This window comes from Dreissena polymorpha, chromosome 3 (assembly GCF_020536995.1).
Source record: "Dreissena polymorpha isolate Duluth1 chromosome 3, UMN_Dpol_1.0, whole genome shotgun sequence".
Lineage (NCBI taxonomy): Eukaryota > Metazoa > Mollusca > Bivalvia > Myida > Dreissenidae > Dreissena > Dreissena polymorpha.
In genome coordinates this window covers 13,642,434-13,668,852 of record NC_068357.1, presented here as the reverse complement: position 1 = coordinate 13,668,852, position 26,419 = coordinate 13,642,434, and the positions used below count along the sequence as shown (strand labels likewise).

The 26,419-nt window shown below is 33.3% G+C and overlaps 1 protein-coding gene across 2 annotated transcripts in view; it reads right to left on the bottom strand.

Annotated features, from left to right (window-relative positions):
- Positions 1–1,126: 1,126 nt before the first annotated feature.
- The window catches only part of LOC127873934 (kielin/chordin-like protein), a 34,844-nt gene continuing 9,551 nt past the window's right edge, over positions 1,127–26,419 (bottom strand). Inside the window, exons 1-5 of one of the 2 annotated variants that reach the window (XM_052418040.1) lie at positions 3,562–3,869; positions 2,676–2,795; positions 2,398–2,535; positions 2,210–2,254; positions 1,127–1,541 (exon numbers count right to left, since the gene is read on the bottom strand). In XM_052418040.1, the coding sequence (XP_052274000.1) occupies positions 1,387–1,541; positions 2,210–2,254; positions 2,398–2,535; positions 2,676–2,795; positions 3,562–3,733 (630 nt within the window). In that variant the 5' untranslated portion in view covers positions 3,734–3,869 and the 3' untranslated portion in view covers positions 1,127–1,386. Of the gene's footprint in view, positions 1,542–2,209; positions 2,255–2,397; positions 2,536–2,675; positions 2,796–3,561; positions 3,870–26,419 lie in introns of those variants that run through there. The other variant, XM_052418041.1, reaches the window with a different exon arrangement.

Genomic DNA, 26,419 nt, shown 5'->3' with positions numbered 1-26,419 from the left:
CAAACAGTGTCATCTAACATAGGACCACTGGTGGAATACATGTCACTGTTTCGAAGTGGTGACAAAGCCTAAATTGTTTATGTAAGGCCCTGTGTGTTGTATTATTACCTGATGGTAACACTCATTTCTCGCCTGATTATTTCTGATAACCATTTATGAAGTTTAATTATTACATTGTAAGGATTCAGCCATGTTAATTAATGTCCATTCAATATTATTTCGCGCGTCAGCATTAGCCATTATATTCAATTAAAATAAATTCAGATTCAAAACAGCGTCGAAACAATTTAAGCTATAGACAAGAACCTTTCATAACATAATTTTCATTTGTTTGCAGACCGAGACACCGAATGCAACACAAATGTAATTGAAAGGAATACACAACTATGCATATCTTATATGTGTTTCAATGCACACGAATTATATTAAATTAATGCTAAATTTTAAATGCGTGGCTTGTATAAAAATTGGAATTTTCATTGATGTTGATATGGAGCATAATTTATTGAAGTATGGGTTGCGAGTAAAATATATCTTTTTTCCAATAACTTAAGAATTAGTGTAGTAATTATTTATGTTTAAAACAGTTTATTTAAGCAATATTCTAGTATGTGTATGTCGATTTTAACGCATGCTTAGGTCGTGTGGTTATGGCTTAGAAAGATATAGAACGATAAAGAAAGGCAAGTCCTTTTTTGTTAAACAGGTGAAAGAGTTTCTGTCCTCCATGCGAGGTTTGCGACCGTAGACAGGTATCCTCCACGTTTTAGATGATGTTGTGTCTTGTATGTGACGGTCAACTGCATATTGGCACGTATGGCAAAGATGCTACTAATTAAATAGCACCCACATGCTGACACATCTGAATTTGTGCTGAAGTCAAATTTATCATTACAAAAACATCTGCTACTTTTTAATGTCAATGGATATTTGATATCAACATGCAGATTGTTTGGTAAAAAAAGTTTCTTAAATTGATGATTCTTTTTTGGCTAGAATAAAGAAATATATGTATTACTGCAATTGTGTAATATGCTCTATGTTAACCTGTCAATGAACATAAAGTATTCGCATTTTTTCTAATGCACGTACATTTATCATTTTGCAAGAAGTAAACAACGCAATATTGTCTTTGCAATTTAATATCTTTAATTTAACAGAAAAATGAATACATTTCTACATAAATCAAATGAAGCTATTCGCCATTAATTTCAGTTTAGTCATTCCATTAAAATATTTATTTTATTTGCACACACGAAATTGTTAACAGTTGGTTTTGATATAATAAAATGCCATTCAGCCTTTGTTGGGTAAATCGTCTGTTATAGGTCAGTCTGACATATTGCAAGAGAAGGATTCGGTAATGGATTGTATCCGTTTATATAATTAGTAAGGTGGTTTGGCGCCACAAATATTACAGCATGCACCTGGCGGCCTGTAACCTTCGCAGGCTGGACATACGATCGAGTCACATGTCTCTTTTCCGCCCGTACAAGTGCATCGCTTACAGGGATCTTTAGGGTCGGTTGGTAGTTCTTCTCCTGTTGGAAAAAGTTTAAAATAGGTTTTGCTTACCTCATAACGAACAGTTATAAAAGTTATACATATTCTATTCTAAATACAACTATTTTTCTGGTGGCTTATCATAAACCTAGTCATACCAGTTCGTCGACCTATTTTTATACAGAAATACTAGATCCTTAACTCATGTATGCATTTTATATGTACTTATTGCTTATTAAGCAATAATGTTTTCTAAATATGCATATTACTTTAACAGCAATCAGAAGTTTCCAGCTATCATTATTTTAATGTATACTGTATTCATAAAGGGATCGTCCGTACGTTTCGCTGTAATATACATAAATAAAATATGTGTTTTGCACGACAGAATCGCTTGTATAACTTCAGTAACGTTAAGTCTTCACACACTGTGAATGATTACGCATTTGATAAGTAGATTGTTTAAAAAATACCATTATTGATAGGGTTTATCGTTGTTAATCGAAAAGTCAATTGACTATGGTTATATTGTACGACGAGATATAGTCATACTTAGTACTTCAGTATTAAATTATTAGCATCACCAGCGAGTTCTTGTGACACACTTATCATTTTCGGCAAAAAAGGATATGAATGTAACAAATTACATTAGTCGTCAATATATGTATTTCTGCATCGAATACTTGCATAATAACGTTTACATTACCTGCTTTGTACTTTTTGCCGTTAACTACACAACCAGCGAAGCTACCTGGAATAGTAAATGTATTTATTACTTAAATTTATCTCTTTTTAAATAAATATGTACATAATGCATTCATGTAAATATTATATGATTGGTAGCTTACAGAGAGTTCAAACTAAGAAATTGATTGGATTAAAGCCCCATTTTACCGTCTGGAACAGAACAGCTGCGGCCACATCCGGTTGAGCAACATTTCTCTTGCCCAGGGCAATCAAAGTCTGAATCGCACAATGTAACGCATGGCAAGAAGTTTCCGGGAGGATATTTTGGGCACGTTCCTGGCTTATCTGTCAACACGAATGTAGGACACTGGCACTTACTATGTTTCATAAAAGAAAACCGCACAGGAAGGATAGCAAAAGGAAGCGTAATTTACATTTAATAAATAATTTAGTAAACAATATATAAAGAGTACAATTCAAACAACCTTGACAGGCAATAAGAGTACATAGTGGTATTCCATTTCTGCATGTGCACGTATTGCAGTCACCTGTGAAGCTCTCTCCATCTTGGTATGTTCTGCCATTAGAAATACAAGGTTTTCCGCCTGTAAATGCATTGTTTTGAAATTGTAAATTCGACAAACACCAATAGCATGAGCATATAGTTACAAGGAAACTAAATCTTAAAACTAAATCGGAAATAAACGACAACACTCAAATGTATTAACATGGCTTATTATATTATCAAATTTTTCATACAATAATATTAAAAAATATATGTGTTCTAGTTTGTTTTGATATGTTGGTTTTCATTCAACGATTTTGGAGCTATTGTGCAATCTGAATATTGTTAAATATGTATTGTTTTGATTGGATCTTCAACACTACATTGAAGCTTGTCGGAATTCATAAAAACACTATATATCGTCGTCTATAACATAACCGCCAAATATTTCACCGCTGTTATGTTTTTATAACATTTTTTCATAACAAGTTTATATAAAAAGCTAAACCCGGAGATACATGTTGTGACTTTAACAGAAACGGTTCCGGCGATATTCATTACCGACACGTTGCATAAACAATACACATTGATAGTTAACAACTGTCTCGTATGCGCCTTTATATAAAGGATTTACCATCGTTATAGTATATCGAATTTATAAACAAAACTATAGCAAGTAATTAGTTGAAATATATTTTAGTATCTTTGAAAATAGCAATAAATGACGAAACATTGTATAAGGTTGTTCGAATGTTTATCTACCTTTAAACCATAATCATGAGCCAATCAGGTTCATTACGACAAACTAACAAAACAACTTTACAAATATAAACCCGGACTATCTCAATATATTTAACGATACTTACTGCCTTTGCAAGCCGGACAGCATTCTCCTGGTGGGATGAATGAGTCATCGCATTCGGGTGCAGCGCATAGAACTAGGGCACAATCCAGTGGAAGCACGCTTTTTACATTTTCTACCGCCGAAACAACACAAATCGCACAGCAAATAAATGCAAAATAATGAACGGTATCCATTGTTTGACAATTTACGAATATAAATGCAATAAAAAAATGTATAGAAACAATTTGAGTGAATATTTAAACAATGACAAAATGTATTTCTATAAATTGCTCAAACGTATTTATCTTATTTCCGATGACATTTAAATTCAAACGCATCGGCTTAAATGTTTACATACTGCGCTATAAGCTTGTTATACTAGAGCAACCGTAACTAGTTCAAACCTAACGATGCAAAACGTGCGGTTTACATGTGTGGTTAGGGTATTGCGAAATGAACACAGCAATAACACAAGTAAAATTCCTGATTGGCTGATCAACTAACCAATCAATTTGAGTTTAAACGCGGAATGAACGCAATATTCATGTATATTCATTTGGTCTTAACCAAATGATACAAGAAGAAAACAAATGTAAACACGGATGTACACATAAGTTAAGTCCTGTTGAATCACCAGCTATGTTACATTCATAAATATCGTCGCGATTAAAAAAAAAATTCAATTACTAAACTTAGAAACCATCAACGCAGATTTATTTTAAATGTATTGACTATTATCTTTAAAGTCATAGAGCGATTGTGTGTAATAAACTGTATATTAAAAACAACAGCATGGATTGCAAACCTTATAGTACCATTTATCTCAATTTGACGCTAATAGTTTATTAAAGAATCTTAACTGAGATTAATGGATATCGAACCAAGCATGTCTTAGTAAAAGATCAGGTTCAAGATTAAGCGCTCGTTAACTGAACAATTAAATAGGCTTTGGTCGATGTTACCTGATCTCGCTAAACAACTAATGATAAATAAACAAAAGTAATAAGCACATATAGCGTGTAAGTATTGCTTGTAAACAACGTAACTTTGCGAGTGGTTCTGATTTTTCGAGGGGGGGGGGGGAATAAAGTTATTTTGCACTTATAATTATATCACATCATTAATCGTTGCATTATTTTGCATTAAATGGGCAAGTTAACAAGGAAAATTGGCCAAAATGACGCCCTATCAATACATGGAAACACAGATGATATCATTACACTTCGCGAAATTGCTATATTAAACAAACACGAAATTATTATATGGATTAGTATTTAAAGTATGTACCGCCATTGCAAACGTAGAGTATTAAAGTATTCTTTATGATGATGCTGATGCTGATGACTTTGATGCTGATGCTGATGCTAATTATGATGATGATGATGATGATGATGATGATGATGATGATGATGATGATGATGATGATATTGATGATGATGATGATGATGATGATGATGATGATGATGATGATGATGATGATGATGATGATGATGATGATGATGATGATGATGATGATGATGATGATGATGATGATGATGATGATGATGATGATGATGATGATGATGATGATGATGATGATGATGATGATGATGATGATGATGATGATGATGATGATGATGATGATGATGATGATGATGATGATGATGATGATGATGATGATGATGATGATGATGATGATGATGATGATGATGATGATGATGATGATAATGATGATGATGATGATGATGATGATGACTACCCGGTATAACTATCACACAATATTGCGCGATAACTTCGGTTATGCAAATATAAGCAGTAGTTCTGATTTTATATGAATAGTGATAGGCTTTACGCCAATATAAAACATTGTGTTGTGATAAGCTTTGCATAAAACTCATTAAATTGTATCCTGTTTAACCTTTTTTGCATGCAAATACAACCCAGCCTGAGCTAATTTACCCAACTTGTGCAAAAGCAAAATGTCATCTAAGAACAAGCAACATCTAGAAAAAGCTTTGATCAACTAATTGTATAGATGTAATCAATATTTGAAAACTACAAGCCATTAAAACGCCTTTACATATAATTTTATTTTACGGCCTTCATCTTAAAATGGAATCAGAATGAGTATCACGAAATGTTTATTCATTTTTCCGGTTTGCTACAAAGTGTGTAAAGATACACATCGTTGACGTAATTTGTTTTACGAAACCATTACTTTAGGCGTGTTTAAATAATTTGATGAGGCCTTTTTTAAGTTACATACTTTGAAAGATGAATTGAAAATTAACAGTCTCTCTCTTATACAAACTTGCAAACATGCTTTTTTAATTTCAATTAGCTCATTATGTATACCTTACACTTTATTCGACATAATACGCACACGATCATATAGCAAGAAAGGGTGTTTAAAAAGAGTTTTTAACCAAGGACATTTGCAATAAAAATGCCTTGACCACCACAGAAGTCCACATTTATTTACAAAACGATTGATAATACTTTCCATTTCACATGATAATTACCAATAAAGAAAATGCTATTTTATGTTTAAATGTGTGCATGCACTTTTAATTGATTTGTAAACTGATTGGCAACAGATTCGGGGGAAAGGTACAATTTATGGACAAGTATATTTAATTATTGCAGTGTTAGGTTCAGCCCCACAACGAATTAGAGGATAACTCGTCCTGTGGCAAAACAACAGCATGGAGTCACAGAGACAGCATCCCGATATGCAAAACAAGGTGCTTAATATCGGGCACTGAATGACACCAGAGCGTTTCTGGATCGGGGCGTGTCATGTATCTCGCAAAATCCACGTGACACATTTATAAAGCTGTATTTGGTCGTATCCATATAGCAGAATCCCGGTTTTCTCAATACAAATCTACTGCACACACTCCCAACCAGGCAATCAATGGAAAGACACATGGGTGCAATTTGCTGTTTTAATTTTGACACAATAATGAATGTAATGCGATATGTGAAAGCAAACTATAGCGTTTTAAATTTTAATTTAAAGTTTCTGTTAATGCATTTAGCACCAAGGAACTTAGCATACATCGGAATATATATCTATATCAAATTGTGTATGGAAAATACAAAAGTACGATACAATAGCCATTCTAATCAGCAGAAATATGTTTACTTAATGTTTTAAGTTTATTTAGTTGGTGTGTTTCCCGTCGTATCCAATTTCGAAAGAAATAGAATAAGATTAAAACAATCATTTTTGAAAAAGAACAAATCTAGGCACCAATACATTTGGCTATATACTGTCTTAAGTAAATGCATCGGCATATGTTTAATTTTACTTGGAAATATATAAAGATTGTTATTAAATGTATTTATTTGGTATATTTTAATTTATTTTAGACAATATGTGACCATCAATTTAAATTTTCTTAAAATTCTAAGTTCAATGGTATTGTGTGGTTGTCGTACGACCATCGGAATCATTTTCTGTAATCAATCAGCTATGGGACAACAAAGTCCTGGCGGATTGTCCCCGACGTTCAGAAACAGTAGATGATGCGATCAATTTGATTTTGAGGAACAATGTGTAGTTCATTAATGAACAGTAGTCCATTCAAAAGATTTTCTTTTATTTTGTTGCTTTTTTTGTATACAGGCCTAGCGCAGTGTAAATGATGTGTGGTTAATAATAAAACATTTTGACGCACCAATTTTTTTGATTGCGGACCTTTAAGTATTCAGTACGATTCGCTTTTACCTTAATTTTTTATAATTCTTTATTTTAAATAACTGAAGAAATCGAAATGTACATTTTACAAAACAATGTTTAGCCATGCAAATATTTTTTTCTAACGGTTTGTTTCATCTTAAATATTGTTTAACAAAGTCTAATTTTAATCAAAATGATTAAATAATCGTGAACATATACATCAGGAAAACATGAAGCAGTTTTAGTTAATGTTTAGCAATTGATCCTCGCATTTTCTGGGCATTGGACGTGCGCTTCAAAGGCATTTAAGCAGCAACTCGAGAACAGGGAATAAACCGGTTGAACGAACTGATTACTACTATTTGTTGAAATTGCGTTTATGAATCAAATAAACATGTGTCATCGCTCGTTTGTTTTTAATTATTTTAAACTAGGGCAACACTGTCAAGGTTGCGTGTGTGGATCGGTGCACGCTGGTGACATACATTTCACCAAGCAGCAATCAGGAATGAGAGAGACCTTTGTGAAACAGCTCACAAGGAACACATACGCCAGGGTTAGTTGCAGAAGCATATTCATCTTAAAACAAACAAGAACAAAGCTTTGTTCTTTGATCATGGCAATGTTGAATATGGTGATAAAAATGACGTCAATTATAAAATGATTGCACCAGTGCACGTGATATTGGAGATGAAAATTGATTACCCAATATACTGAAAACATGAAAACTTAATAACTTTTTTCAAGACAAGTAATATACCAGCCGTGATATTTTAATCAGTATAAACTAATAATTGTGAAAACTACGGTATTGTAGAACTTTTCTTTTTTCCTCAATCGCGGTTGCATTAAAACCATTTACATAAACGAAGTATATCTTTGGACACTTTCGAGCAAACCGAACAAATACATCACTCTATCATTATACTCATGCTTAAAATATACTGTTTTGATGTTTATGATGAAGAAGTACTAGTATTTGTTTACAACAAAATCTTAATAAATATTAATCTGCATTAGTTTTGGTATAAGTAATTTTAGTTTAAGTTTGTTTTCCTTTAAGATAACAACACAAACATGTGTTTGACTTACAAAACACACTTTTTTTAACCGGTAGAACTAGCACACAATATTGATCTTTTAGTTCAGTTTTGCAAGTATAAGCAGCAGCTCTGATTTTATATAAATCGTGGTAGGCTCTCCGCCAATAAAAAAAAACAGTTTGTTGTGATTTGATTTTCTTAACACTGATTAAATTATATCCTGTTTAACTTGTTCCTATAAAAATATAACCAGTTTACCCAACAATCGCGATGTTGAAGATATAATTTATTGTGGTTTGCTTTCATCAACGATTCAATATGTTCTGAAGGTAAAAAGCTATTAAAACGCCTCTTCAATCGTCATCATAAAAATCAAACAATCATTGTACTTTCTTTGCGTCATATACGAACATTCAAACATCACACTTTTTAACGATCGTGGATCTGCGGTGGATAGAAGGTATACCTGTGACTGAAATATTGTTTAAAACGCGCGAAACTATTATTGAATGTTGTTTTCTATGAAAAAATATATATTGCAAAGTAAAATACAATTATCCAAATAAAATCGTCCCAGTATACCATACTGCAATACACAAAGTAGTTAAAACACGGACATACTATATTGGACTAATTTTATTCCACAGCTAAGTGCATTTTGTAACATAATAATAATAATAAAATAATAACTTATTACCCTCATAATATAACATAACGCTTCTCAAATTGAATCAATGTTTATTATCAATGCACAGAAATATTCCTTGCAAAATAATCTTAAGGTGACGTTTTAAATAGGCTATATGTATATGGCAGCTTCATCTGAATTAAGATTTCCTGAAGGATGTTTGTCAAGCACCTTTGTCAAATAATTGCAACCCCTGGACACAAGGAATAATTGCAACCCCTGGACACAAGGAGGACAATACATATTATACTCTATATACTACAGTGACAGTCCTTTACAGCTATGCCTAAGCGGTATCTGCATACTAAGAGAGGCCAGACTATAGGATACTCTCGGAGTCGCTAGAAAAGTCAGTCAAAGCAGTCGAAAATGGCCTATCGGTGCGACAAGCTTCTAGTCAATTCAAAGAACCTAAGTCTACAATTGCCGATCGTGTATCTGGAAAGATTGCACTCATAACTACACATGGTCGGATCCTCGCTTTACCAGTACATGTCGAAACCAAAATAGTCAATAGCATAAAGATGGCGGCTTAATAAGGCGTTTGACTTAGCCGGCGACAAATAATTCGACGTACGCATGTGCTCTTCACAAGAACACAGCTCACAACCAGCTATACAAATGTTCATGGAGAAAAGAACTGAGGGTTTAAAGCGGCGGTATTCGGATTAAGTTCTTCGTAAACCAGAGAAACTTAATTTGGCGCATCCGTAACAAATCTGGAACTGCGATGAAACGGGGTTCAACATAGAGCATAACCCTGTCAAGGTGTATGTTAACAAAGGAGAACGATCTGTTGTCAGCAAAGTAAGCGCCAAATCGTCAAACTTGACGGTAATGGACTGTGTCAACGCTGCTGCGACTCGAATGACGCCTATGTTTATAACCAAAGGATATACTTCGCTCTCCCTGCTGATATACCGGACAGTGGATGCACGAGAGGGTTCAGTCTGGACGTAGCAGAACAATGGATGGATATCGGATGACATCGGTGTAAAATGGTTTAACCGGGTCTTTCTCAAACATTGTAGACCCGACAGACCACAACTTCTCCTTCTGGATGGTCATGGCTCAAATGAAACCCTCTCTATCATTGAAAGGGCAATTGAAGAAAACATCATCCTTTTGACCTTCCCCCGCATTGCACACATTATCTTCAACCACTTGACCGCACCGTATTTGGTCCGCTCACACGTGCGTACAACGATGCATGTTCAACATTTTTAACGGAGAACCCATTACATCAGGTAACGAAGTATACCTTCCCTAGTCTATTTTCACGAGTATGGGACAACGCGGCAAACTATGTAAATATACAGAATGGCTTTCAAGCCTATGGCATCGTACCTCTCAACAGAAAGGCAATACTAATGAAAGCATTCGACCCAAGTAGACTTACAGAGTTGCCTGTGGAATATGATTGAACTGCTTGTCCACAACCTGCTCAGTCAGGCCATCGCTGCGGTCGCCAGGGTAATTCTTACTTGCACCTCAGCGGTATTTTTACCATCCTTGGACAGGGTTGCGCCCAAGTACTTCAAGCTGGTCACTTAATCTAGCTTTCCACCGATCATGGTGATGTCTACAGTGGTGATAGTCGTGCTGTTCACCCTGATATTTGACTTCTCCATGCTGACCTTACTGGTGCTTCCCATGAGGTGAATGTCATCAGCGATTCTCAGGTTGGAGATGAGTCTTCCACTGATGGGGATAGAGGTGTGGTCGTCATGAAGAGTCTCCTGCATGATCTGCTTAAATTAAACAATATTGACTGAAGAAGTTGATAGAAGATGTGCAATTACGGCCTAATTCTTAAAACAACGCAACTAGAATGCAACCTCAAATCCAAACAAAATATTATAATTCACGGTTATTAATACATGTTTACTTCCCCATTCACTTAAAATATAGGGTGTATGATTGTTTGTTCGCTTATTAATGCGTGCAAAAACGCATTAGTCATAATACAAGTATTATTAAAGAGAAACAACAAAATGTTTACACTGCTGAAAGTCAATAATTAGCTTCTTGTGTAAGAAGTTTTATGATTATCAACTTAATGAGTTGAGCTACTCTCGTCATTTTTATTTGTACCTTGATTATATTGGCCAAATAAACGAATGATTTAATTATATGAACACCCATCAAATTCTAATGACAGTATATCATGAGCAAAAGTGTGCTTAGGTTTGTTTAGTTCTAGAGAGGTGGCTATATATCTTTGATTTATTTATTTCACCCGCTAATTCTAAACAATTTGGGAAATTTACACCATACAGATCAGCAATAGTATGAGCTTTATGTTGTTTAGCGTTTGCATTTTCCAAATATTAAACATCTGCTTCAAAGGCATTTAACAACAACAAAATTAAAAACAACAACAACAACACAGGATATAAATCTACTAGCGGATATGTTGCCGATGTGTTCATAAGTCAATTAAATATGTATGTATATGTGGTTCAGGTTTCTTTGTTGTTGTTTTTTTAAACTTGAAAAGCATTAGATCATAAACACAACAATAAGGAACGGATAGTTGTAGCTAGTTGTGCAAGGACAACGTTTGTCAATTTCATTTGGTACCGAAATTTCCAAATATTTAAAATTTGATAGTTTCATATATAGCCTTCAAATTAAATCATCATTGATTTCACTGTATTTTGGAAACACGTATTTAAGTTACCTGTAGTAAACTTGATGTGAATTATTATGTGTTATTGTTTTTTTATTCATCGTTTATTGTCAGAAAATTGGTTGTGCACGTACTTTTATCAATAAAAGCCAGATGAGTATGAAGTGCATTATATTCTCGGAAATATGTTCTAATCATTAAATTACTAATAACAAAATCAAGTGTAACCAGAAATGTGCTACATAAATATACATGCAATCATTTTATAATCGATACAATATTTTACTTTGATAATTTGTTTTCGACGAATCCATGGTTATAAAGGTATTTATCAATTCTTTTCCAAATCAGCTGAAGTCTGATGCTGATATAATATCCGTCTGACAACCAGACATAATTGAGTGGATGCTAGGATTTGATTTTAATTTGATTGGGACTTCACGTGCATGTTATCTGATAATTGAATTCATTTTTGGCTGAGGATTTTTTTCATCTTCAATAAACTAGGATGTAAAACATTTAATTTTAAACTAGGACGGTAAACATTTGATGTTTATGTGTTGAAACTAATTACATTAAAATTGTCTTAGTGACATGTTCATGCATTTGATTTTCGGTGATGATGTTTTTTTGTATCGGGATTGTGCGCATGTCAATTGCAAGTCTTGTGAACTAATGTTTTATATTTATGGTTTAAATAATATCGAGCATTTAAAAGGAACGAAGAAGAATATTAAACGATTACAATATGCATTCTATCAAACCTAATGACTTGTCCTTGACAATCGCCATCTGATATTTTGAGCGACATAAAGTATCCGTTAGGATATATAAATATATCAAATTATTTCGAAATAATTCATCTTAGCGCGATATGAATTGTTGGCAATGATCGAGATAGACAACTACACTGCCCGACGGATATAAAGACCGAGCGAAGGAATCCTATATAAAGTAAACAAGCCTTTTCGTGTGCATGATATGATGTTGGACTTGATTATCTTAAAGTGTGCGACCATGCACATATGTGGACATTATAAGTCGCGTGTGGTAGAGACATTGCATATTCAGTTCGAAAACAATACACAAGTGTGCTGAAGAGTTAAACTAGTGCATTACCGTCAAATTGTCGCACAAATATTAGAGACGTTTGTTGCCTAGATTGTAGTCCAGTTTAAGGCATCACATAAACATAATAATATTTGTCTAATGGTAAAGTCATCCATAATGAAATTTTTAACAGATTTAAACGCCAGTGACTGTATAGATTCAAATGTAGATGTTGGAATTTCATTACAGCGTTTAATTTATTTTAGACTGTTGCGCATACTGTTGACACGACTGCATGCGTTCGATTCAGGACATATGCGAAGGTTAAACTGTTTGGGCATGTGAATTAGAACCGTTACATCCGGCTGCACAGTTGTTTATAAGCTTTAAGATATTTAGCGTTCAAACAGTGGGTCTCATTTATTTTGTTTGTTTTTTATCTTTAAAGAATTAAAAGCAATTTCGGCATTGATCGTTTTTGATGGTGAATATATCAGTAATTTAAATCAAGGACATCAAAGTGAATCATGTTGACTTATGTCGCGGATGTTTTTTCCTTTCTAAATGTAAGCTGAATCACTCCCATATTTATACAAGGTGTTGAGCAAGATTTGATTATTTATTTCTCGTTGTTATATTTTAAAATGATTATTTATTCATAGATAAAATGCAAAAATTGTATGTGGAAAATGCAACAAAAACAGCCAATCGTGAATCATCGAAATATATATTTTAAATATTTATACGCGCGCGTTCTTTAAACAAATATATTAAAATAATTTGCCGAAAAAAGCAACATGTATATTACTCGTTAATATGAAATGTATATAGATCGTGAAGAAGTATAATTCTTCAAGTTCATGGGATAATTCTTATTTATAAATAGGCAAAAGCAGGTGTGAGTTATTTTGTGAATCAATTGTTCTGAAAATAGTTCTTGTAAAATGTCTGAAAATTGAAAAATGAAATAGACGTGCATTAACGCTCTATATTAAATCGTTACAAACTTCCCGTTTCAGTACATCAAGGTGTAACAAAAACGCAATATAATCTTATACTTTGTAATGTTATATTAATGAAGTACGTATGCGTTGCTGTGCTGGTGCACTGATGCGTCAACCACGCTCGAAAAATGATTGTTTATGGATATAAATATCCAAAACAATAGACATATGGTTCACATCGATACGCAGCTATTCTTTCTTCATGAATTTAGTGAATTAAAATAGTTATCGATATTCTAAAGTAAACGACTGTCTTTCTGGAAAATACTCTGCATAAACGCCGTGTGCAAAACACATTGCTACACCGCACATCTCCGGCCACTTGCCACTTATTATCGTAGATTTGTGTACTACTACTACTATCAACCTATTCAACCCCCAACCATCTCCACATTTCATTCATTATGTTTTTGCAAATCCCTATTGTAAATATTACCCGGAAGTTTACAATTTACTAAATAATCTTGCTTTGTTATATTGTCCTTATTATATATTTTTTATAATTAGGTGAAATAAACGATTAGTTCTTTTCTGTTCTGTTCTGTTCAACTTAATACAACTGTTGTTATAAGCATTTTACCGTCAGTGTGGTATTTCGATTAAACTGACGTGATAATACGTCTTTGTTTTAATTCCATCGCATTTTTACTCCTTACGTTGAGTTCTTGGACAATAAACTTAACAAAAAAACACTATTATTTCGTATTTTTAACTCGGCAAATATTATCGTCACAGTAAGACAAAGGTGCAAGCGAATACTATTGATTAAAACGAGTAATAAGCATTATTGACTAGACGTAAAATGCAAAAGATGACAAGCAGTCATATCGTCTCTTATGTCTCCTTCTTTCAATACAAATTTAAAACCTGACGAGCGGTTCGAATGTCGAGCGCACTTACAAAAGAAAAAAATAAGCATAGCTAACTCCACGGCGTTCCTTAGTGTATTAGTACAAGTGATAGAAGTTTGTTTACTATAGGTTTACATAACGGACATACTGTGATAAAACAAGTATGTAACTACGTAACCAGAAACATTATAATGATACAGTTACAATAACCCGAATATATTTCTTTCTAGATCTGTAGAATAAGATGTTTGTGTTCGAATTTAAAAAAGAGAGTTAAGCACCGCAATACTTTAAATATTGAAAGCAATGGTGGCTTCCCTTGTTATAAATCTAACATGAAACTTAACATTCTTTCTATTGGTATACAAACTGTGACGTCACTACTTTTTACTTCGTTACTGTCATCTGTATACGTATGCGTAAGCCTGCTTATATAATGTGCTTTCACTACGCCATTATCAACGGATGAATAGATAAATCCATTTTGCAGTTTAATCGATACCTTATTTTCACCTAATTGGAAGGCTAAGACATATTCCTTAATACTGAAAAATCCCAGGTATTCGATAAACACTATTATTATTTAAACAAAAACAACTGAAGTTACGAAACAAAGTTCCCGGCGTGGTTGCCTCCATATAGAGAGTAGTGCCTCTATAGAAAAATCACAATGCTTGACATGTGTAGACAAGACAGGATTGCGCTTTAGTACGACCATCAGAAAGTGCGTGGACCTGTGTTTAAAGATTACAATTGGCAGTGGGCATGTCTGTTCAATTCCCCAAGGGTTCACCAAACACTAGTCCAAACATAGTCATCTAACATAGGACCCCAACTGGAATACATGTCACTGTTTCGAAGTGGTCACCAAGCCTGTTGTTTTTGTAAGGTCCTGTGTGTTATATTATTATCTAATGGTAACACTAATTATGTCGCGTAATCGTTCATAGTTCATTGACGACACATCGTTACTAACAATGTTCAATCTTTTAAATTACCAGTGTGTAGCCTATCATTCGATATCTCGTCATGCGCATAATGCCAAGATGACGAGTTTTGCATTAACTACCATTTTCTCGTGCCGCGCATGGGACAAGTCGGTCCATCTCTATTTATGTTAATTTCTCTGCATAATATAAGATAAAATATTCAACAACACCACATATCAGTTTCTAGTCCAATTTAATGTCTAACATACTTAATATTTTCAGTTATACAAATACGTTGTGATTGCTACATGATTGTGTCTTTCTCGATCCGTACGTCTCCAAGTCTAAACGCTAACTACCTTATTTCCCTCTAACATCTGGCCCGTGAAACTCAGTTATGAATCCCATTGGTCAGTGTTCTATACGTGCTTGTTCCTGATTGGCTGAATTTCAACCTACTGGAGAAGCCACTATTCAAGTATGCACACGTTAATGAGCGTTGTGGTACAAATAATAAATAATGCAAATACAGCCTAAGGCTTGTGTCAACAGCATTGTAACCCCTTTGTTGTTAAACACACACCAGATCCAAATATTTAATCTTTTGACCGTCATGCATACTCGCTACTGATATACTTGTCAATATTTCGTACATAAAGAAAACCCAAATATTTCACCCAATTTCTCATCATTATTTGACACAACTTATCCTCTCAATTGGATTTTTATGTATTTTAGGATACAGAAAAATCTTTAAGAATGTAAGTATGGAAGTAAACGAAAACATATTAATACATACGATGTAGAAAATCAAACACGCAAACATGAAAACATAAGTGACTAAAACATATATATGATGAAAATCTGCATATTATTAATGAAATTTTTATCGAATGTTTCTGCTGAAATAATAAAACGTCGGAATATTTAAATAGTCAATGTCAATCACAATGACGTGGAATGCGTCACTGATTTGGGAAATCCGATACGAATAGTGTCCATTTTTGACATCTTTGCTGGAGGCGATGTGGCGTCTAGGTGAAGAGATGAGACGTCCGGTTGGAGAGTATGTGACATCTGGTTGTAGATGGTAACATGCAGTCGATTGAAGACGTCGGCTTCCGAATGAAGACGATTATGGTCGGTCGAAGAAGCTGTTGGTCCTCGGCTGTTGCACGATTTAGAATACTTCAAACGTTTATTATAAAGAGTTCTGCAGAATGACTGCGCTCATGACTGTAGTATTATACTAATTGTTTATGTACACGTAATTAAGGTAATACACATATATATATATATAAGTTCATAGACGATAAAATGTTCACCTAATATATGTACAACGTACGCGCGATTTAAAACATCAAGTCCTTTCATATCATCGTATCTTTAAAAATCATTTTCGACGACGCGTGAAATGTCCATTAACAGTCCACTCGTTGTATGGTACTGATGCTGGTTCACAATTTGGATCAATGTCGACAATGTTGATCCTAATTGAAGTCGTCTGTTACGTCATCTGATTCTCGACGGATACATCGTCGTCGAAGATATCTGTATGTCGATGACATATTCTTTATCTTTGTCGGGGTGTTAAGATCTGATCACGATCTCAAATGCGTTATGAACGCATGTTGCTACAGGCAACCCACGCCAACGATGTCAGGAGCGCTGCTTTTCTCCTTAACTTGTATCGCATTGGCAAATCTTATAGGGTCAATTTACATGAAATGATAAACGGGCCTTTTATTTACATATTAAAGGAATTTGCTATAGAAGCACTCGGATTACTATTCACACCTATGATAAGATATACCCAAATAAAATTAATGTGCTAAAGGAAAAACTATACGCGTTTGTCTATTCAATGAAATGCATTGTGCTTTATTATGTTTTATTTACTTTGAGAACAAAAATTTACAAACAAAATCCCTTGTCTTAATGTAGTTATTCTTATAAAGAAACGAAAAAGAATAAACTACATATTCGAACAGTATCAAATTTTTAATGAATCATAGCAATATAGTTGTATCTTTTACATTGTACTAATAAAAGGTCCACTGCTTTGCTTTTAAGGATATTTACAAACTGTATTAAAATGTTATTTATGCCTAAAATGGTGTTTACCTGAGCGCTGTAGGGCATAAGCTAGCGTTGGTTAATGTCGTTGTCAAGTGCGTTGTCATAATTTATACCAATTTCGTTACGTACTCGCCTAATTCGTGACCCACGCCTGTCATCAAGTAATGGGCGTCGAACGTGTGTATCTTGGCGTTCATAGAAAGATGACATACCATTCCTACGGATTGTACGCCCTCTGTACTCGCGGGTCTCCATTTAATTTGACAAGCCAATTTGTATTCACACCTGAAAAACGTATCGGAATGTCGCTCTTTCCCGCTTAATGTACTTACTAATTGTTTATATGCATTTGGCGAGTCACGATTCTTATATGTTACGCATCGGAATGTCGCGTTTCTTCCCTCTTAATGTACCTACTAATTGTTTATGTGCATTTTGCGAGTCACGATTCTTATATTTTCTGTTCGTTCCATATTACTGAAATATATCTAATATATCACCCGTAGACTTAAATATGACATTTTCATTTCATTCTAAACCCGTAAATCAATGCTAATGACGATACATTATCAAAATCGGACGATACCGTCTTCTATAATCCTGTTTTTACATATTTACTACATATACATTCAAAACATATTTCTCTATATACAAAAATCTGGGGTCTTTAAGTCTCGACATCTATCTCGCTTTATTTTGTAGTCCATTCATTCACATGTGTTCAGCCATTGTCTGAAGGCACGGTAGTCCATTCATTCACATGTGTTCAGCCATTGTCTGAAGGCAAGTGAAAATTGCTTTCTTCATGACGTTATTTAAACGTGAAGTCTTTTTAGTTAATTTTCGTTTTTTGTTTCTTAACGCTACCGCGTCAATTTGCATCTGATCATCTGAAGAATCATTTTCAACTCTACGTACAGGTGAGTTTTGTGAATTACTGTTATCGGAATGCATCGTATCTGATTCACTGGAGCTTGACTGTATATCCGCGAATTGTTTGTTTCTCAAATGTTTCTGCAATTCAGCAAGCGGAATGTTTTTCTCGTCATCCGTGTTATCTCTAATCTGTCGGGTCTGTTGCGTAATTACAGGTAACCCATGTACTGACGTATTTGAATCGCTATCAGAAGATAATGTGTCGTCCGCAAAGGCTAAATTTGCTTTTCTAATCGGGCGCGCGAAAGGTTGATTTATCACTGGCCATTCATCGATATTTGCGTGCCTTATTTGATCAGCGTGAACTTTAATAGTTGAGTTGTCTAACTGATTCTTTATTACGTATGTTAACGGCGACTTTTGTTCGATGATACGATAATATGGCCTCCATTTACTGTCTAATTTATTCGTACGTTGAAAGTTTTTGTAGTAAACGGGGTCATTGATTTCGAATTTAATATCTTTCGTATTTTTATTCGCATAATCAGCTTGTCTACGTTTCGATTTTTGAATTTGGGCACATACCTTTTTAAATGATTTGTGTTGTTCTTCTAATATTATTTTATGATAATCTTCACCGTGATATTTACGTCTAGGTTTTAACAAGTTGTCTATTGGAAGAATAGGGTCTCTATTAAAAAGTAAGAAGAACGGTGTGTGCTTCGAAGTCTCGGATGTACTAAATCTCATTGCCGCTAAAGACATGTTTAAATGTACGTCCCATTGTTGTACATTTTCTTGAACCCGTTTTGATAGTATATTGTTCATAGTCCCATGTGAACGTTCGTTCATGCCATTAGCTGCGGGATGATATATTGTCGTCTTTACGTGGGCAATGTTCATTGATTTTAATGTTTCAGTGAAAGCTGTGCTTGTGAATTCTTTTCCGTTATCAGTTATAATTCTTATAGGACAACTATGACGGCAATAAATCTCGTTCACTAACAGGTGTATTACGCTATCGGAAGATTTATCTGGCGATGGAAACCCTTCTATGTATCCGGAGTATTGATCTACGAAACATATTATATATCTATTTCCGGAAAGCGTTTTCGGATATGGCCCGCATATATCCATGGAAACAACTGAAAACGGAAACGGCGGTATTGAGGTATCCGACGATATGGGAGCTTTGATTGCTTTTAAGTTTCTACTTTGACATATAATGCACTTAGATACATAATCATTTAATTCTTTGAACATTTTAGGCCAGTAATATTTCTCTTTTAGTGTCTGAAAAAGCCTTTGTGACCCAGGATGCCCGTTTTCATCATGATATTGTTTGACAACTGAACCAGTCAGGTGTTTAGGTACAAAAAGCCTGAGAGTAGGTTCCTCATCTACGTTTGATATGTAGTACAGTATGCCATCAACCGTTAAATATCTATCATCTTCACGCTTGTTCTGTTTCCCTAATCTTAATCTCGCTTTAATCTCAGATATATGAGGGTCTTTTTCTTGTTCTATTTGCATATTAAGCCCTGATATGTTATCATTCGACGCTGTGTCGTCAACTGGGAGTGGCTGCGGGGTAATAATATTATCAATTATTTGCTTGTTGTCAATGTTTGTAGAGTCGATTACGTTAATTTCGCGTGTTTGGTCTTGTTTATTTATTTGCGAATTGATCGTAAAATGTTTATCGTTAATATCTAATTCTAGTTCTGTCTGATCGCATTGATTATTCTTTATTTTGGTTTTTGGAGGTCGGCTTAGAAAGTCGGCAATAATATTCTTTTTTCCCGGTATATATTCAATTTTGCAGTTGTAACCCGCTATGCTTAAGGCCCATAATTGTATTTTCTTGTTTTGCATCGGACTTTCCAAAAGAAATTTCAACGGCCTATGATCCGTCTTGATAACAAATTCGGCGTTGTGTAAATAATGGTGCAATTTACTAAGACTGTAAAATATGCTATAACATTCTTTTTCAATGGTACTATATTTGCATTGCGTGGGGCTTAATCTGAGCGATATGAAAAATATCGGCTTTTCGCCCACATAATCCCCGGTCTCGTTATTGTCGCATTTTTGAGTAAAACAGGCTCCTATGCATTTATCAGATGCATCAGTATACAGAATATAACCTTTATTTGGGTCCGGATAAGAAAGGTAAGGAATTTGCGTAAATGAGTCTTTTAATTGTATGAAACAATCTTCACATTGTTTTGACCATGTAAATGGGACATTCTTTCTCGTGAGATTAATGAGAGGCTCGACTACTTCTGAATACGAAGGACAGAATCTCCTATAAAATCCCGCTGCACCTAAGATAGATCGTACATCGCGTACGCACTTTGGCCTTGGGATTTGTCGGATCGCTTCTACTTTTAACGAATCTGGCCTTATACCGTTTTGATCTATAATGAAGCCTAGGTATCTAGACTCTCTTTGTAAGAATTAACATTTCATTTTTATAAATGAAGACTTAACGCGCATCAATCTCCACGTCTTGATGTGCATTAAGAAAAAAATGAAGGACGAGGTTCAAGATGCCTGGACGGTCAACGGCTCTATTCGTTATAAAGACAAGGCCGGAAAGATCATAGTGGTTCGGTATGAAGATTACCAAGAATGGATTGATTTACCATGGCCATAAATATCCTAGACATCGGGAATAATCATAAAAGTTCACACGTGTAAACAAAAAATAAGTTAATAAATAAATAAATAAATAGATCTACATAAATAAATAAAAATGTAAATTTCTAGATAAAAAATAAAAATGTTGTTATAGATACAGAATTATTTACATGTACTACGAACACTACTGTTATACTATATTAAATGCTCGTACACATATTAATAGTATTTAAAAAAATAAACCGCCTTTTCTTTGTTATACACTGTAAAGTCCGCAATGATTATAAGTCATTGAAACTTGTAATGCAATCATTTTCTAACGGTGATATTCACAACACGTTATAATGTAAATCGTACAATCTATTGAATAAAATTAATGATGCATGACATGCTCCCGAGGTCGATGCGATGATAGCATCACAGTTGCTTTTTTGTCTATTATATATATTTATGTGTGCTATAAGTATGTTTATAAGCGGTGATATATGTGCAGGCCTTTTTAATTGAAATTATGTAAAAATTTGGTTTATACTATGTAAAAAAATATGTCTCTGTCTTGTATGAATATCAGTAGGACGAATTGTGTACACATTATGTGCTTAAAAATAAGAATCTAGTCTATTGGTTTTGCAATAGGATGGTTACACCTGTGTGTTTCTAAAAACAAAATATTACGCGATATGTTATATGAGCACAGGAATACAAAGAGTTTCTTAGATAGATACATTGAGCAATAAACATTCAAATATAAAAACTATTGTTAGGAAAGCATATTTTTAAGTTAACACTCGATCAAAAAGGAACTAAGAATGAATGCCTAAAATAATCTTAGATAATTTCGCTTTCGCAAATTTAAGATTACTTAGCATTATTGAAATTTACAGCTAAAAGTCGCCGACTCCATCGTTTTCTTATATCCATATAAGATTATAGTATAGGGTTAAGTTAGATCAACATATAGGTTTTTCATACAATATAGATACAAAATAAAGTTTTAGAATTTATTGCGATATAACATTATTACGTACTTATAATGTATTCATAGCTATTGGACGGTGTGTAAAGTATGCAATATGAGTAATATGGTTACAAACTGTTGTATTCAAAAACGTTATTCTTTGTTATACACTGTAAAGCCCGAAATGATGATAAGTCATTGAATCTTGTAATGAAGCCATTTTCTAACGGTGATATTCACAACACGTTACAATGTAAATCGGACAATCTATTGAATAAAATTAATGATGCATGACATGCTCCCGAGGTTGATGCGACGATAGCATCACAGTTGCCTTTTTGTGTATTATATATATTAGTGTGTGCTATAAGTATGTTTATAAGCGGTGATATATGTGCAGGCCCTTTTAACTGAAATTATGGCAATATTTTGTTTATAGTATATAAAAAAAGATATCTCTGTCTTGTATGAATAACAGTAGGACGAATTGTGTACACATTATGTGCTTTAAAATAATAATGTAGTCTATTGGTTTTGCAATAGGATGGTTATACGTGTGTGTTTCTAAAAACAAAATATTACGCGATATGTTATATGAGCACAGGAATACAAAGAGTTACTTAGATAGATACATTCAGCAATAAACATTCAAATATAAAAACTATTGTTAGGAAAGCATATTTTTATGTTAACATTCGATCAAAAAGGAACTAAGAATGAATGCCTAAAATAATCTTAGATAATTTCGCTTTTGCAAATTTAAGATTACTTAGCATTATTGAAATTTACAGCTAAAAGTCGCAGACCCCATCGTTTTCTTATATCCATGTAAGATTATAGTATGGGGTTAAGTGAGATCAACACATAGGTTTTTCATACAATATAGATACAAAATAAAGTTTTAGAATTTATTGCGATATAACATTATTACGTACTTATAATGTATTCATAGCTATTGGACGGTGTGTAAAGTATGCAATAGGAGTAATATGGCTACAAACTGTTGTATTCAAAAACGTTATTCTTTGTTATACACTGTAAAGCCCGAAATGATGATAAGTCATTGAATCTTGTAATGCAGCCATTTTCTAACGGTGATATTCACAACACGTTACAATGTAAATCGGACAATCTATTGAATAAAATTAATGATGCATGACATGCTCCCGAGGTTGATGCGATTATCTTTATCTTATTCTTTATCTTTATAGCATCACAGTTGCTTTTTTGTCTATTATATATATTAGTGTGTGCTATAAGTATGTTTATAAGCGGTGATATGTGTGCAGGCCTTTTTAATTGAAATTATGGCAATATTTTGTTTATAGTATGTGAAAAAAGATATCTCTGTCTTGTATGAATAACAGTAGGACGAATTGTGTACACATTATGTGTTTTAAAATAAGGTTCTAGTGTATTGGTTTTTGCAATAGGATGGTTATACGTGTGTGCTTTTAAAAACAAAATATTACGCGATATGTTATATGAGCACAGGAATACAAAGAGTTACTTAGATAGACACATTCAGAAATAAACATTTAAATATAAAATATATTGTTAAGAAAGCATATTTTTATGTTAACATTCGATCAAAAAGGAACTAAGAATGAATGCCTAAAATAATCTTAGAAAATTTCGCTTTCGCAAATCTAAGATTACTTAGCATTATTGAAATGTACAGCTTAAAGTCGCCGACCCCATCGTTTTTCTTATATCCATGTAAGATTATAGTATGGGGTTAAGTGAGATCAACACATAGGTTTTTCATACAATATAGATACAAAATAAAGTTTTAGAATTTATTGCGATACAACATTATTACGTACTTATAATGTATTCATAGCTATTGGACGGCGTGTAAAGTATGCAATATAAGTAATATGGTTACAAACTGTTATATTCAAACACGTTTTAACATTTAATATATTGCCCTTAACTTCATCAAGGTACACAACAATAATTGCTAAAAAAAATTATGCAAAATTATGATCTGTAATTTCGTTTTCGCATGTTTAAAAGTGACTTTGCGAGATGGAATTTAAAAGCACAAATAATAGACCCAAATGATTATTTCTACATATAGTATGAGGTTTAGGTAATGTAGGAGGTTTAATTAATAAGGACAATTTTAGTAAAAAAAAATGAAACGTAGATAATATTAACACATTTACTTTTTAAACAATTAAAGAAAACATTGTTGCATCTTTCATGCAACTGCCGTTAATGTCTGTGTATGTATGTGTACATATGTTTTTTAAGATGTATTTGTATGCGTGTCTATATGCATATGTGTTTCCCCTTATATATTGTATGATACTGTAGTAAGAGACGACGTCTCTTTTAAATGCTTCAGAAATGCAATACAACAACACTTTTAACACATATTACAAAGTGTTTTTTTTGGCGGTCTATCTGTCTAAGAACAATTGTAAATTTTTGTTTTTACAATAATGAATTTTTTATTGTTGGAGAACTTTGTATCCCTCAAATTTTTTTATAATAAGTTATATTTTCCTTTATTTACATAACGAATGTAAATACGTGCGTTTTTGTCAAACCCTATGTAAATAATATTTTGACTTATATGAATTTCTGTTAACGTCAAATTGCTGTTGTGAGTACATCTCAAATAACCTTGACACTTCACCTTTTTTTTTCTACATACAAAATGCAAAACTTTATTATTTACATTTCTTACAAAAAATGCATACGGGTCTACATATAATTCATCTACTTCATGTAAGAAAGCATATTTAAAACTAAAAATCAGGATATTGTATCGCGAACACAATGATAAATATAATGAGAACATAGTCCAATTATTTCACTGGAAAACATGACGAGTCTTAATATGTGCACCTTTAATGTCAAGGGTCTTAATTGTAAAAATAAACGTGAACAAGTTATAACTTATATAAAATCAAAATCAATTGACATAGCACTGCTGCAAGAAATTCATTATGATAACAAACTCGATAATTCGGCCTGGGGCAAAGATTGGGCAGGGGATACGTTTTTAAGTGGCCAAAGTACCAACAGTTTAGGAGTAGGAATTTTGATAAATAGAAAAAGTGAAATACAATTTATAGAACATAATGAAATTATAGTAGGAAGACTCCAGGTGTTAAAACTATTGGTCAACAATAACAAAATAGCTATAATAAACCTTTATGCACCAAATAATGATGACATTACGTTTTTTAATACACTTGAAAATACTATTGCTGACCTAGATGAATTCTTGCCGATAGTGGGTGGTGACTTCAATGCCGTGCAAAACCTTTTAAAAGACAAATTAAATGGTAGAAATGACACCAATAAAAAAAGTTCTGATAAAATTAATGATATAAAGGAAATACACGATTTAGTGGATATTTACAGAAATATGTTAACCCAAATGCAAAGGAATATACATGGCATTCGAATTCAGACCCGCCAATATTTTGCAGACTCGATTATTTTCTGTTTGCATCTTCACTGGTTAGTAATGCGAAAAAATGCACTATCAATCCTGGCTTCAAATCGGATCACTCAATTGTTTTACTCAGCATTCTATTTGATACGCTAACACGAGGCCCAGGTTATTTTAAGCTAAATAGCTCACTTCTATTTGATCAAGATTATAAAACTTCAATTAAAAATTCAATAAAAGAGGTAGTTGATTTTAATAAAGAAACGACTCCTAATATTTTATGGGAATTAATTAAGGGTAGGATAAGGGATGAGAGCATAAAATACTCAACATATAAAAAGAAACTTAGTTTAAAAAAAGAATCAGAAATCGAAGCAAAATTACATGATATTGAAGAACAATTAAAAAAGAACCCTAATGACGTAATATTACAACAAACATATCAAACAGAAAAAGATAATTTTAATGCTATAAATGAAGAGAAAATCAAAGGCATTCTAATAAGGGCAAAAGCAGACGGTATTGAGGGAGCCGAGAAAAATACTAAATATTTCTCCAATTTGGAATCAAAAAGATCGGAACAAAAAGTACTTAAACAGCTTAAAATTAATGATGAAATAGAACATGATCATGCAAAAATTTTAGAACACGTTAAGCAATATTTCGCCTCACTCTATAAAATAGACGTAACTCTGGATCAAGAAAACAGTGACCCATTTTTTCAAGATCTTACGAAATTATCAAACGAAGATAGAGAACAATACCCCGACCATTTATCCGAAAACGAATGCTTCCAGGCACTAAAAGACATGAAAAATAACAAAAGCCCAGGCTCAGATGGACTAACAACAGAATTTTATAAACTCTTTTGGACTGACATAAAAAATACTTAATCAGCTCGATAAATTATTCTTTTGATACCGGACATTTAACTGAACTACAAACACAAGGGCTTATTTCACTTTTGCCAAAAAAAGATAAAGATATTCTATCTATCAATAATTGGCGACCAGTCTCTTTGTTAAACGTTGACTATAAAATTGCAAGTAAA